Here is a 14,566-nt window from a genome sequence, read left to right as displayed (position 1 = left end):
TTTGTTGAGTGCCCCGTGATTTACCAAATACGCCACCGTAGAAGATAACTCAACTTAATCACGAACACTTAAACAAAAAAGACTAAAGGTGGCACAAAGAACACAGATTAGAAAGACTGAAAAGTATTCAAATTGTGTGTTTGGCTCCCATCTAGATGCTCTAAAAATATATCTTTTAAAAAAGTAGTGGGAAATAGGGTGCTTTAATATGGAAATAATGAAAAATACGAAAGCAATTTTATACTCATTAAGAAGATTAAAGTATATGAATAAATGGAAGCTTTTCATGACTCTTGCTAAAAAATATTTTTCCATGCAAAATGGATGATTCAGAGAAATGGAAAACTGGTTACTCTAGATAACCACCAGCACTGTGCAGAGACACAGACTAGAGGATGAGGTGAATCAGAGTGTGCGACAGAAGCTTCTTGAATTGTACATTGTTTCTCAAATGTTGGTTTCAAAACACAAATGAGTGTCGTCCTGTTCAGCGTTGGCTCCCGCCTCGATCTAATGCTGAATGTTATGCCTGAAGTGAAAAAAATGGCACACCAAAAGACAGATGTGCAGGACAGGGAGATGAAAAGAAGACAAAAACACACAGGGGTCTAAATGAAATATTGCAGACCACCATTAGAGGATCTGAAGTTATGACTTGAAGTGTAGAGGGACAGGCAATCCAAAATATAGGAAGGGGCAAAATTATTTAAGGCTTAATAAACCATTAGTAGTAAAATAACACGGTAAAGCAAAGTAATGAGGCCAAAACTGGTGAGATGTGTGCCGATTTTCTTTTTCTAGTTAAGATTCCTGTTGCTGCCCTCTGAATTAACTGCAACTGATTCTTTTCTTTCTTAAGTAGACCAGTTAGGAGTGCATTACAGTAATCAAGCTGACTAAAAGTAAAAGTATGAATTAATTTCTTGCCATTTTGCAAAGCATTCTCTACACAAAATACTCTGGAAATTGTTTTGTTTTTATCCAGAAACTTGGATGCCCGCTGCACCATCTTAAATGGCTTATGATGTCAGCACATCACCTGTAGCCACTTGGTAGTAGTGGGCACAGACTCCAATAACCAATCGTGGCTGTGTCCTCAGGAACACACACAATTCAGCAACATCCAGGATACATTTTTTACCTAAAATGGCAGCAAAATTACTGTCACAGCAATTAAAAACAAATATGAAAAAAATGTAAAATATATTAAACCCATACAAAATGCGGTCGATCAAGCGCAAACGCAAATGTCAACAGCGTTTCTTTGTAGCCTTTGTTGATTTTCATAAAGTGATTGACTCAGTTGATCGATCTGCCCTGTGGGACATCCTGAGGGTTTGCAGGATCCCCCCAAAGTTGCTAGATATCATGGCCGGCCTGTACACTGGTACTGTGAGTGCTGTGCAGAGTGGAGGCAGGACCTCTGCGTTTTTCCCCGATTGATTCTGGGGTTCATCAGGGGTGTGTTCTCACTCCTACCGTGTTTCCCCAAAAATAAGACAGGGTCTTATATTAATTTTTCCTCTAAAAGACGTGCTAGGGCTTATTTTCAGGGGATGTCTTATTTTTCCATGAACAAAAATCTTCATTTCTCTCTATTATAAAAAAAATCTTGGAAGTCTTGGAAGGAGACAATGCGTGATTTTCTCGGAGACACTTTAACGACCCACAAGACAAGGCAGTGAGACAAAAAAGGACAGCTGCTGCACAGGCTTTTAAATGATTGACATGCAGAGCGACAGCAGTAAGACAATGGCTGATCCCACCGTGTCTTCTTAGCTTACAGTAAATGAGCACCTCTTGTCCATGTATCCTGCTCGTAGTGCATTCGGATATTCAACTTCTTCTCTTTGCAGGAAGCAGTAAGATTTTTGCCATGGGACTCATCCGCAATTACTTTCTTGTACTTGACAAAATAGCTCTTTCTTTTTGCACTCATTTTGTTGGGGGGTCAAAATACCAGTATTATTTCCTGTTCATCTGTGTACATGCAGTAGCAGTAGGCGTTTAGCGCTTATCCAAAGGCGCCTGCACAGGATCGTAACTAGGGCTTATTTTCAGGGTAGGTCTTATTTTTGGGGGAAACACAGTACTCTGTTCAGTGCTTGCATGGACTGGGTGTTGGGCAGGGTCACGGGGTCCAACGGCTGTGGGGCATCTGTTGGTGAAGAAACATCCACTGATCTTGACTTTGCTGACGATGCTGTGATCTTCACAGTCAATGGAGGCTCTGAACTGGGCTCTCGAGAAACTGAGCGAGGAGTCTGAGTGTCTGGGCTTGCAAGTGTCCATGATAAAAATAAAAGTACAAGTCTTTAGAGTCCTGCTGCTTCTAGGTTTGCTATATGGTTGCGAGACTGGACCCCTTTGGTACTGTGTCTAATGGTAAAAACCTTGTATCGCTGGTTTGACTTTGTGTCAAACAAGTTGTTGCTCACAGAGTCCCGAATGAGGCACATTACCTGCATTGTGAGGGAGCGTCACACATCACTGGTGCAATTCCCTGAGTGTGATCGAGGTCACAGGATCCTCATTGTTGAGGACCTGAGTGGCTGGATCAGGTCAAGTGGTCCGAATCATGACACTGAATTAAGCAGGTTTGAGGGTGTTGTGATAGATAGATAGATAGATAGATAGATAGATAGATAGATAGATAGATAGATAGATAGATAGATAGATAGATAGATAGATAGATAGATAGATAGATAGAGTAATCCCTCCTCCATCGCGGGGGTTGCGTTCCAGAGCCACCCGCGAAATAAGAAAATCCGCGAAGTAGAAACCATATGTTTATATGGTTATTTTTATATTGTCATGCTTGGGTCACAGATTTGCGCAGAAACACAGGAGGTTGTAGAGAGACAGGAACGTTATTCAAACACTGCAAACAAACATTTGTCTCTTTTTCAAAAGTTTAAACTGTGCTCCATGACAAGACAGAGATGACAGTTCTGTCTCACAATTAAAAGAATGCAAACATACAGTATCTTCCTCTTCAAATGAGTGCGTGTCATGAGCAGAGACTGTCAGAAACAGAGAGCAAAGCAAACAAATCAATAGGGCTGTTTGGCTTTTAAGTATGCGAAGCACCGCGGCACAAAGCTGTTGAAGGCGGCAGCTCACACCCCCTCCGTCAGGAGCAGGGAGAGAGAGAGAGAGAGAGTTTGTTTTTCAGTCAAAAATCAATACGTGCCCTTCGAGCTTTTAAGTATGCGAAGCACCGTGCAGCATGTTGTTTCAGGAAGCAGCTGTACAAAAGATAGCAACGTGAAGATAATCTTTCAGCATTTTTAGACGAGCGTCCGTATCGTCTAGGTGTGCGAACAGCCCCCCTGCTCAATCCCCATACGTCAGGATCACAGATAGTCAGCGCAAGAGAGAGAGAAAAGTAAGCAATCTAGCTTCTCAGCCATCTGCCAATAGCGTCCCTTGTATGAAATCAACTGGGCAAACCAACTGAGGAAGCATGTACCAGAAATTAAAAGACCTATTGTCCGCAGAAATCCGCGAACCAGCAAAAAATCCATGATATATATTTAAATATGCTTACATATAAAATCCGCGATGGAGTGAAGCCGCGAAAGGCGAAGCGCGATATAGCGAGGGATCATTGTAGATAGATAGATAGATAGATAGATAGATAGATAGATAGATAGATAGATAGATAGATAGATAGATAGATAGATAGATAGATAGATAGATAGATAGATAGATAGATAGATAGATAGATAGATAGATAGATAGATAGATAGGTAACACAGTGATTAGTGAATTGCTATCCCTCTCCTGGTTGTTGCATGACTGGACTTTGAGTTTTCTTCCCACATCCCCAAAACTTTGCAAGTTAGGTTTATTGAAGATTAATTGATAATTGGCCCAGTGTGGAGGGTGTCTGCCTTGCACCTGATGCTGCTGCTGGGTGGGCTTTGGCCTTCCTGTAATCCTGAAATGTATTAAGTAGGATAGAGAATATCAGTTTCTGATGTGCCGCAGTGATAAGGATGAGCACTGCTGAATTCCACTTTCAGGATATTTGTGACGCCAATGGATTTGTTTTTTCAGGTGGTCCACTGGCATCCACTTAATAAACAGGTTGCAGAAAGTACTGACAAGAAGTACATTGTAGGCCGACAATAACTGAGCCTGCAAATGCAGCCTAGGCAAATCTTACACTCATCAGCATTTGTCTCGTCATTGGCTTGCAGTGCTTTCAGCAGTGTTACTCTTTTAAATTGTGTTGGTTCCTGTGTTTTCATCTTTTTATTGAAATGCCATAGTTTTTAGCTTCATTTGAGTTAATTTAAAAATATGAATCATCAATCATTGTTCCATTTTTATCTAAGTGTTAAGTCAGAGCTAACCAGGGCAGATTTAAAAATTAAACCCAACAACTGAGTGTGGGAGATTAGAGAGCAAAGGAGCTGTCAACAAGCAAAAGCACTTACAGAACATGGAAGACTATAAGAACGTATAACACATTTTCCAGTAGACAAAGTAACAAAAAGATAAGTAGTCAGAAGGTGTCCTGTTAGGTGCTGCGTTATCAAGAGGCTTCTGAGGGTCCGTAAATTGTTGCAATGTTGAACAAGCTCGTTGCACAGCTTGGAATCTTAAAGTGAGGATGCGCATGGCTTCTTTTATTAGGTCTGTAGACCAACAGACTAAGTAAGTGGGAAGAATGGAGATTTCTTTGTAAAGCAATCTGAGTAAATATGACACTGGAAGTAATCATCCTCAATCAGACAAAGAGCGTTTAACTAACTCATAAAAGTAATGGAAAGGCCGTAGAGCGAACAAGGTAGGTGAGTGCCAGTGTACATTTTTTTCAGGTACAATTAAAAACGTAGCATTAGAATCTGGAATCACCTCAGCAGAAACACGGGATTGAATAAGATTTGCTCTTCCAATAGATTTGGCTTGACTCAAGTTCTACAATGTCATGCTGTTGGACCGAGCATGTCACCATTCTGTCATGCTTCCCAATTTTATGTTTTCCCATACAAGTTAAGGTTTTGGCAAAGTTGTTGAGGACATTGTGTGCGGCCAATGGCTGGCACCATCACACCATGATATGAATTAATATAAAAATGTATATAAGTTTAACTAATCAGAAAACTGTTAGCCGTACCAGAACTTTGATTTCATCTCATTAAATGGTCAGATTTGTGTTCAGTGCTGGGTGTGTATGTGAATATGTAGGCCTTCAGTCGAGGAGATATTGGCTGATTGAAGAAAGTCCTCTAAGAACACAGAGCACAGTGGAAATGAGCAGCTGTGTGCACAGTCATGGAGGGTGATGATGTGTCCTGGCCTTCATGGATGTCTTAATTGATCTCCTGCAGATAGCCGAACCCTCTCTGGTGTTGTACCTGGACTGCTCTGCTGAGACCATGACCAAGCGAATACAGAAAAGGATCCAGGGTATGCCATGTTATGATGACAGCCAAGACACAATCCGAAAAAGAGTGGACGCCTTCTACCAAACCATAGAGGTTATTACAGCTGGTTATGAAAGGAGGAAACTGTTAAAAACGGTGAGTCTATCGAAATCTGCTATGCTCTGCTTGTCACCCGAGTCTGGTCTCATGTCATTTGTGGACCTGGTGAACACTAGAAGATTGTTAGTAATGTCCCGTTTGTAAAATCATAGAATTTAAAAAGGGGGGTTACTTCAAGTCAGGTCAAGTGGGTTTTGTTGTGTAATATTTAGACAATACAGTACCCTCCGTAATGTTTAGGGCAAAAACACATTTTTTCTTGCTTTACCCCTCTGTCCTACAATTTAAAATAACAAATAATTTAGACGTGAGTAAGGTGCACATTGCAAACTTTCATTTGAGGGTATCTGCTACATTTCAGTCCCACCATGTAGAAATGACAACACTTTTTCTACATGGTCCCATATCTCAAAGCACCATAATGTTTGGGACAGTTGGCATCACAGATACCTAGGCTTGCTTCTGTAGTTGCCATTGTTGAACATGAGGACAAGAGCTGTGCCAATGAAAGTCAAAGAAGCCATTAGGAGGCTGAAAAACAAGAATCAAATCATTAGAAACATCAGTAAAAATTTAGGATGACCTAAATCAACTGTCTGGAATATCATTAAGAAGAATGAATGCACTGGTGAGCTCAGTAACCGCAAAGGGACTAGTAGGCCAAGGAAGACCTCCACTGCTGATGACAGAAGAATCCACCTTATGGTAAAGAAAAAGTCCCCATCGCCTGTCTGACAGGTCAGAGATAGTCTTCAGAAAGCAGATGTGTGCAGAAGACTTCATGACCTGAAATACAGAGGCCACATTGCAAGATGCAAAGACCAGATGACCAGATTAGAGATTGAGAAAAAGTACTTAAAAGAGCCTGCAGAATTCTGGATAAAGGTCTCTTGGACAGCTGAAACCAAGATCAACCTGTATTAGAGTGAGGGCAAGAGCAAAGCGTGGAGACAAAAAGGAACTTCCCAAGATCCAAAGCATACCACCTCATCTGTTAAACATGGTGCTGGGTGTGTTAAGCCTTGGGTATGTATGGCTGCCACGGGTACTGGCACACTTATTATAGAACTGCTCATGGCAGTGGCACAATGAATTCTGAAGTGTATAGAAACGTCTGCTCAAGTTCCAGTAAATGCCTCCAAAATCACTGGACGACACTTCATCCTCCAACAAGATAACAACCCCAAACATACCGCTGAGGCAAAACAGCAAATTTTCAAAGCTAAAAAATGGAACTTTCTTGAACAGCCAAGCCTGTCACCCGATTTTAATCCAAATGATCATGCCTTCCATATGCTGCAGAGAAAGCATAACTGGACGAGCCCTCGAAACAAGCAGGAGCTGAAGATGGCTGCATTAGAGGCTTGGCAGAGCATCACCAGAGAAGATACTCCACACTTGTAGACTTTGAGCAGTCATTGCATGAAAGGGATATGCAACAAAGTACTAAATATGACTGCTTTAATATACCTGCCATTGATATGTCCCAAACATTATGGTGCCCTGAAATGGGGGGACCGTATAGAAAAAGTGTTGTCATTTCTTCATGGTGTGACTAAAATGTATGTAAAGATCCTTAAATTAAAGTCTGCAATGTGCACTTTAATCACGTATGGATTGTTTGATTTGTAATTTTAAACTGTGGAGCAGAGGGGAAAATCAAGGAACATCATGTCTTTGTCCCAAACATTATGGAGGATACTGTAAATATGGCAATAGAGAAATACAGAAGGGTGGGAAATTTTATATAAGGAAATATAGAGCAAGGAACAAGACACCATAGTGACAAACAGCAGAGATGTACAATGGACAAGGAATTCAGAACAGAGCAGTAATTAGATATGAGCCTATGATTAGTTGGCACACACAGGGACAGGGGGTAACATTGTGTTCAGGATCCTGACTACTTGTGGGAAGAAGCTGTTATTGAATGTGGTGGTGTTGGTCCACATGCTCTGATACCATCTGCTGGATAGAAGCAGGGAAAATATATGATGAAAAGGTGTGCAGGGATCCGAACATTTCTGGAGCCCTTGCAGATTCAGTGCTTTTGTGGAAGGGAGAGAAGTTCTGATGATGGTCTCCATAGTGTGCACTATCTGTTGCATGGACTTTTGACCAGATGCATTACAGCTCCCATACCAGATAGTGATGTAGCTGGTGCCCCTATAGAGGGTGATGAGGATATTGCAAGGAAGGCTTGTCTTCTTCAGCCATTGCTGCTGTGCTTTCTTGGTCAATGAGGAGATATTGGTAGAACACATCAGGTGATCCGCTAGATGCACACCAAGGAATTTGGTGCTTTTCACTCTCTCTGCCTTGGAACTCTTGATGTAAAGTGGAGTGTGGACAGGGTGGGTCTTCCTGAAGCCTACGATCATGTGTTTAGTGTTGTCAACACTGAGAGGCAGGTGGTTGCACTTACACTTAGTTATTCACCTGATCCTCAGTTTAACAAGTTCTGTCTGGTGCAAATAGTCCCAAGATAAAAGTCTCCCTGAGATGAAGCCAAGTATCTATTGGGTTGGCAGCCAACTGGGGGAACCCTCTTTAAAATGCATGACTAACCAATGGTCTTTTTTTACTTCAACAGATTAATGTAGAGACAGGTCCGGATGAAGTGTTCCTCCAAGTTTGTTCAGCCATCGATGCTCTCTTCTAAAGATGCTCCAGGAAAGTGGGCTCCGATCGAGCGTGTTCTATAACCGGACCAGGTGTACTATATACAGCCCCTCTGGACACAGCTAATGTTCTCAGCAGCCTTGCTTCAGTAAAAGCAACTTTCTTGGAAGTACTGCATGTGGAATTTACTTCACGGGAAGCTTTCATGTATGTTCTAATATGCGAGCAGATTGATGCTGCACTGATTGTTGTTCCCTCTCCTGCGCATCACCTCCCCTCAGCTGACCAAAATATATATAAAGATTTTATCCTATGCTGTCTCAATGTAAATAATTACACATTCAGGTAGAGATACTGAAAGATTTTTTATGAAATTTGGATTGTAAATATAAATCGCTGCCAACGTACAGTAAACCTTATTAGTGGTTCAGCCTCAGTCACATCACCACAGAATTTCTTAATAAACACAAACCTTTGGATGATTGAGTAGCCAGCTAAAAGCAGCTCCGTGTAGGCTGTCCCACCTAGACTGTTGAGGGTCTCGATCTCACAGGAATGGTTTACAATTGTGAATAATGGGCAATGGCCGCTGTGTTAGTGTGCAGCTGCGGTTATTTTTCCAGTTCTTATGAAAGTGACCATTTGAAAGCTGAGACGGGTCTGCCGTATAAGACACATAGTAGATGTCTAATGGTTTTTGGTCCTGAGGTGAAATCCCAGCCTCTTCTCTGTCTCTGCAGAATTTTCAGATTCACGCGGTGTCTGCTTGGGTTTTTCTTTGGGTACTCCAGCGTTCTCTTTCTCAGTCTTCCTTTGTTTCCAGCCATGTTAATTGGAAATCCAAAATTGTCAGAGTATGAGTGAGTTTGGGTGTTAGCGTGTCTGTGAAGGTAAGGAAAGGCCCCAGCCATCACAGTCCAGCTCATTCAACAACACATTGATGCCAGTATCCACAGTGGTAAGAATGGAGTGGTCTGCGAATGGAAACCATTTTGAATAAGCCACTCACAAAGGTAATGTGAAGGCACTTCATAATTTAATTTTTGTTTTACCTCAGTGACAGTAGATCCATTTATAAGAGAGCACAATTGAGTAAATATAGTGTGAGAGGTTTTAATGTGACCACCTAAGCCATTTTCTTTACAACTGAAAGACTTGCAGATTTGCCGAAGAGGTAATACATCATAAGGCATGATGGCCCACTGGTTATTAGCTCCGTGTCACGGCTCCTGGTCACAAGCTGTGTGCTCTTTAAATGCTCCCCCTTAACCACTGTGACATTATTTTCCACCTTCCACCTTTCAAAGACCTTTAAACGGACCTTCAGTGAATGAGGTTGGGAGTGTGTGTCCCATGATGCAGTGGTGCTTCATTCAGAACGGCGAGCACCCAGTGCTGCTCAGACGTGCTGCAGCCTCTAGAGTGAAATGTGTCAAATGAAGAGACATAGAGGGCGATGGTCTGAAAACAAATTCAGATGGAGCAGGATTAGTTTCACTGACACATTCAGAGAACGTCTCATATCCATTAGTGTGTTATAATTGCATACAACAGTGTGCAGCGCTAGCTGGAGAAATTCTGAATAAATTATCACAAAGCCTCGGCTCTTTTGTAGAGTAACCAGTGGAGGTGATAGGTTTTTTTTTTTTAGAATATTGTGAGCATGAAATTAATTTTCACTTGGAGAATGAAAATCTGACTTGTCAAAAACTTGCATTAGCAAAATAAAAAAATAATGTTGGCAAAACTACACTGTTCAAACACTCACGAAGTATACAGGCAGTGAGCGTCAAGGAATAACAATATGAAAGACATCCCATCAAACATTTTTAAAGCCATTTAATCCAAACATCCAGATAATCTGCAATAGCTCTGGGCATAGGGCAGGAGCCACCTGCAGGGCACAATGGACACACACATCCGGCCAGTTTAGAGCCACTAGTTAACCTAAACTGGACGGCTTTGGGTTGGTGGGGTGGTGCTGGAAGAGTTGGGGAGGATGAATCTAAATGGACGCAGAGAGACCATGCAAACTCAGCACAGAGCGTGGCCAGTGTCCTGGAGCTGGGAGCTGCCAACTACATTTCTGCTCAGTTTACACTTAATCTTATGTTCTTTATAGCTTCAGACAGAAAAGTACGAAACTGTGCAATATTTACATTCAGTGCCTAGAATGAGTATGCACGCTGTGGAAGTTGTTCCATTTTATTTTTATACATAAATGAACCACAGTGGATTTATTTTGGCTTTTTTGACATTGATCAACAGAAAAATGTGAAAGTGAAAATGGATCTCTGCAAAGTGTTCTAAATTAATGACACATAATAAAACATGAAATAGTTGATTGTATTTGCCGACTTCAAATCATTATTTAAATCTCCCATTCTCCTCTGCAAATCTGCTGCAGCTCTGTCAGGTTATATGTTGATCACGAGTGAACGGCCTTTCACAAGTTGAGCTACAAATTCTCAACTCGATTGAGGTCTGGACTCTGACTCGGCCACTCCAGGACATTAACTTTGCTGTTTTCAAGTCACTCTTTTGTAGTTTTGGCTTTATGCTTGAGGTCGTTGTCTTGCTGGTAAACAAATCTTCCTCCAAAGCGTACGTTTCTTGCAGATGGCATCGGTTTTCCTTCTGGGATTTCCCCGTATTTTGCAGCATTCACTTCACCCTCACAAGCCTTCCGGGGCCTGCTGCAGAGACGTATCCCCAAAGCCTGATGCTGCCACTACCAAACTTCACAGTGGGGATGAAGTGAAGTGTTCAAATACACCGCTTAGTCTGATGGCCAAAAACCTCAATTTTGGTCTCATCAGACCACAGAATATTCTTCCAGCTGACTTCAGAGTCTCCTGTGTGTGCCTGTCACCCTGATGTCAGGTGTATTTCCTTCTCTTTGCTACTTTCCCATAAAGCTGCCACTGGCAAAGCATCAGACAATTGTTCTTATATGCCCAGTCTCTCCAATCAGCCATAGTAGTTTGTAATTCCTTCAGAGTTCTCTTGGTGGTCTCCCAAAATAGCTTTCTTCTTGAATCATCCCTCAATTTTGGTGGTCAGCCTGCTACATACAGATTTCCAGCTGTGTCGTCCTCTTTCCATTTCTTAATGATTGATTTAACTGGACTCCAGGGAATATTCAATGACTTGGATATTTTCTTGTCTCCCAATCCAGGGGGTTTGTCATCCCTTTTTAATGGAGTGTTCTTTTGTCTTCACTGTGTAGGTTGGTCCATAATACTGACTCGCCACAAGACGGACCTTCCAGATAAGGTGCATTTATAATACAACCAAGTGCAATCCCAGACAGATGATCTCCACTGTACTAATTCTATGACTTCTAAAACCAACTGACTACACCAGTGATCATTTATGAGGTCAATTATTCAGTGTTTGTGTTTTATGGACCACTTTGCAGAGGTCTTTTTTACTTTGACATCATTTTTTCAATCTATTGTGATTCAGTGTTGCATACCAGTAAATATGAACACTTGCAGGCATATATACTGTAGGCACCATATATGCAAACGTCAAATGAAATGAGTACTTATGTACAGAAAGATCCATAGACACAGACCAAAACTGAACAGAATTCAAGCTGACAGGAACTGTGATCAGTTGGCCAGAGCTGAAGCTCTTCTTCCAACCTGCACCAGCACAATCCCAGTGACAGCGTCTACAAGTCTCATTGTGAGGATTCTCACCACATTCAGACCGACCACATTAGTGAGTTCAGTTTATGGATTTTGTGTTACTCTATCAAGACAATAAGTGCTTTCCAAAGTCAGAAATAAAAGCATTTGGATCAAATAATCCAACTTTTGATGAAAAATGTAGAATATTTTTTAATTAAAAAAGGTAATTTAACGGAACCCCATTGCATAAGACACATTTTGTAAGTTACCTTAAAACATGAAGTCTGTTAGGGCTCCTCCAGTTAGTCAATGGTGTTGCTTATTCAGGTTATTGCTCAGCCAAATAAGAAAGATGGGCTCAATCATCACCTCCTCCTGTGATGTTAAAAACTCATCACAATTCCAGATAGTTCCACGTCACTCCTTCCTCTTTCTAGTCTTTGTCCCTGTGGAATGGATCTGAACACTAGAGACCAGCTGCTCAAAAACTTACAACATTTCTACCTTATCATTTGGGTAACATTAAATTGAATTTCAACAATGGCCAAGTATGTCCGTATGCATTCTAATCGCTTTGTGAACTCCAGTTATGGCTGAGGTCGAAGGGGAGGTGTGACAGTTAAGATGGCCCCATCCTATTGTAATGGCAGGTGAAGCCTCGGTTCACCATCATACCCCAGAATTAGAATTGTGTATCTATGCAAAGAAAGCATGTCTCTACTCCAGGCAAAGAGAAAAGTACAAGGAAACTCCTTCAGTCTCTTCCTGAGTACATTGGGGGAAAGGATCTGTCACTCCATATTTCAGAAAAGGAGTGGAAGGCAGCCATGCACAGAATACACTCGAGCTCTACATGTGCAAAGCATTCAGTCATTCAACTTAAAATCTTTTATCGAACACATTTATCTCGTTTAAAATTGTCTAAAATGTTTCCATAGCAAGATTCAACTTGTTAACATTGCAATCGAGCTCCAGCCTCACTGGGCTGCATGTTCTGGGCGTACACCAAATTAACATAATTTTGGGCAAAAATCTTTGCATACCTATCAGATAGTGGATTAGGAGGGATTGTGACACCAAGGTTAACAGTCGTGTTTCGTGGACTCCCAGAAGGCCTTAAAGTGGAGAAGGACAAACAAACTGTAATTGCCTTTACTTCACTTTTGGCATGTAGACTTATCTTGCTCAAATGGAAGAATCCCACCCCACCACTCTTAAATCAGTGGGTAACTGATATTCTATACTACTTGAAATTGGAAAAAATAAAATTCTCACTCAGAGGATCTATTCACCTGCCACCTGCTTGGGACCAGAAAAGGAGTTTTGTTTCCAAAAGCCACAGCACAACATGTTTGAAAATGTGCTCTCCGATAGACATTGTAGGTTGGCAAGTCAGGAAGTTCTGCTCTTTCACAATAATAGAAGTACAAGAAGAACTGAAACATCCAGACTGAAGGTCCTTGAGCACCCTGTTTACTGTGCAGAGGTGACGATCTGTGATTCTTAAAACTCTAAAAACAAGACATTGGCGGACAGCTTTTTGCAAGCAATACGTTAAAATAAACGGGACACCAGGAATTTGAATTGACAAGTCTACTAATAAGGCAGAAAAAGCTAATCAGGCATTCACACAAACACTCCATCAGTCAGTCATCTTCTAGCCCGCTATATCCTAACACAGGGGTCTGCTGGAGCCAATCCCAGCCAACACAGGGCGCAAGGCAGGAACCAATCCCGGGCAGGGTGCCAGCCTACCGCAGGGCACACACTAGGGACAATTTAGGATCGCTAATGCACCTAATGTGCATGTCTTTGGACTGTGGGAGGAAACCGAAGCGCCCGGAGGAAACCCACGCAGACACTGGGAGAACATGCAAACTCCACGCAGGGTGGACCTGGGAAGCGAACCCGGATCTCCTTACTGAGAGGCAGCAGCGCCACCCACTGCGCCACCCTGCCGCCAAACATTCCATCAATAGATTGGAAAATGATTTACAACGCAGTTAAGAGCTCCACTAACTAAGATTACTTAACAGCTTCCGTGTTTACTAATTTCAGCATATTTTCAAAAGGCTTTGTATTACTACTCTTTTTAAAGTGCTGTTATATTTTTTTATGGATCAGTCAGTCTTATTCTGGTTATGTTTCTTCAGTTAATTTAGTAGTTGGGTTAGAATCAACAAGGTAAAGTTACATGCTATCTGTATGGTGGACATAATGCTCTCCTTGTGTGTGTGTGTGAATATACTGTATATTTATAGATATTGTGACCAGACGGTGGCACTCCAACCTGACACCAGCACAGCACACGTTTTTATTGACGTGAGGCAGCGCCTTCCCTCACTCCCTACAGAAGCATAGTACAGTCAAGCGCCAACACACAGTTCCAAAGCACTTTCTTGGCTTTCTTCTTCTTCTCCTCCACTCCTGCTCCAGCAAGTTTTGTTCATCTGCCCCAAACCCCAACGACTCTGCCTCCCAGAGTAGCGTCACATACCCAGGAGTAATTCCGATGTCTAAATAGCGTGGTCCGATAGCACTTCTGGGTAAGGCAGAAGCCCAATGAAGTAGGGCTCAATAGCTCCCTGCAGAACCCCATGGTGGCACTGCCAGAACCGAACAGAGCTGTCCTGAACTCCAACTCCCATGAAGCCCTGTGGGAATCTGAGGCACTGAAGCAGCCCAGGGGGGCTGCCACCTAGTGATCCGGGGGAGATAACGCCCTGACCACTGTCGCTCCTTCAGTCCTTCAACAACATCAGCGTCGCAGCCCAGCAGGACCCCTGGTTCTCAGTGACAATATATATT

At 42.1% G+C, this 14,566-nt stretch overlaps 1 protein-coding gene across 1 annotated transcript in view; it reads left to right on the top strand.

Moving 5' to 3' along the window:
- Positions 1-12,643, top strand: part of ak5 (adenylate kinase 5) — a 480,651-nt gene extending 468,008 nt beyond the window's left edge. The window contains 2 exon segments of the mRNA XM_028811187.2: positions 5,343-5,534; positions 8,092-12,643. Of these exon segments, the coding sequence (XP_028667020.2) occupies positions 5,343-5,534; positions 8,092-8,160 (261 nt within the window). The 3' untranslated portion in view covers positions 8,161-12,643.
- Positions 12,644-14,566: the final 1,923 nt, after the last annotated feature.

Source organism: Erpetoichthys calabaricus, chromosome 10, assembly GCF_900747795.2.
Source record: "Erpetoichthys calabaricus chromosome 10, fErpCal1.3, whole genome shotgun sequence".
In the NCBI taxonomy this organism is placed as follows: domain Eukaryota; kingdom Metazoa; phylum Chordata; class Cladistia; order Polypteriformes; family Polypteridae; genus Erpetoichthys; species Erpetoichthys calabaricus.
Note: the sequence above shows the minus strand (reverse complement) of the source record. Positions and strands in the feature narration are given on the sequence as shown.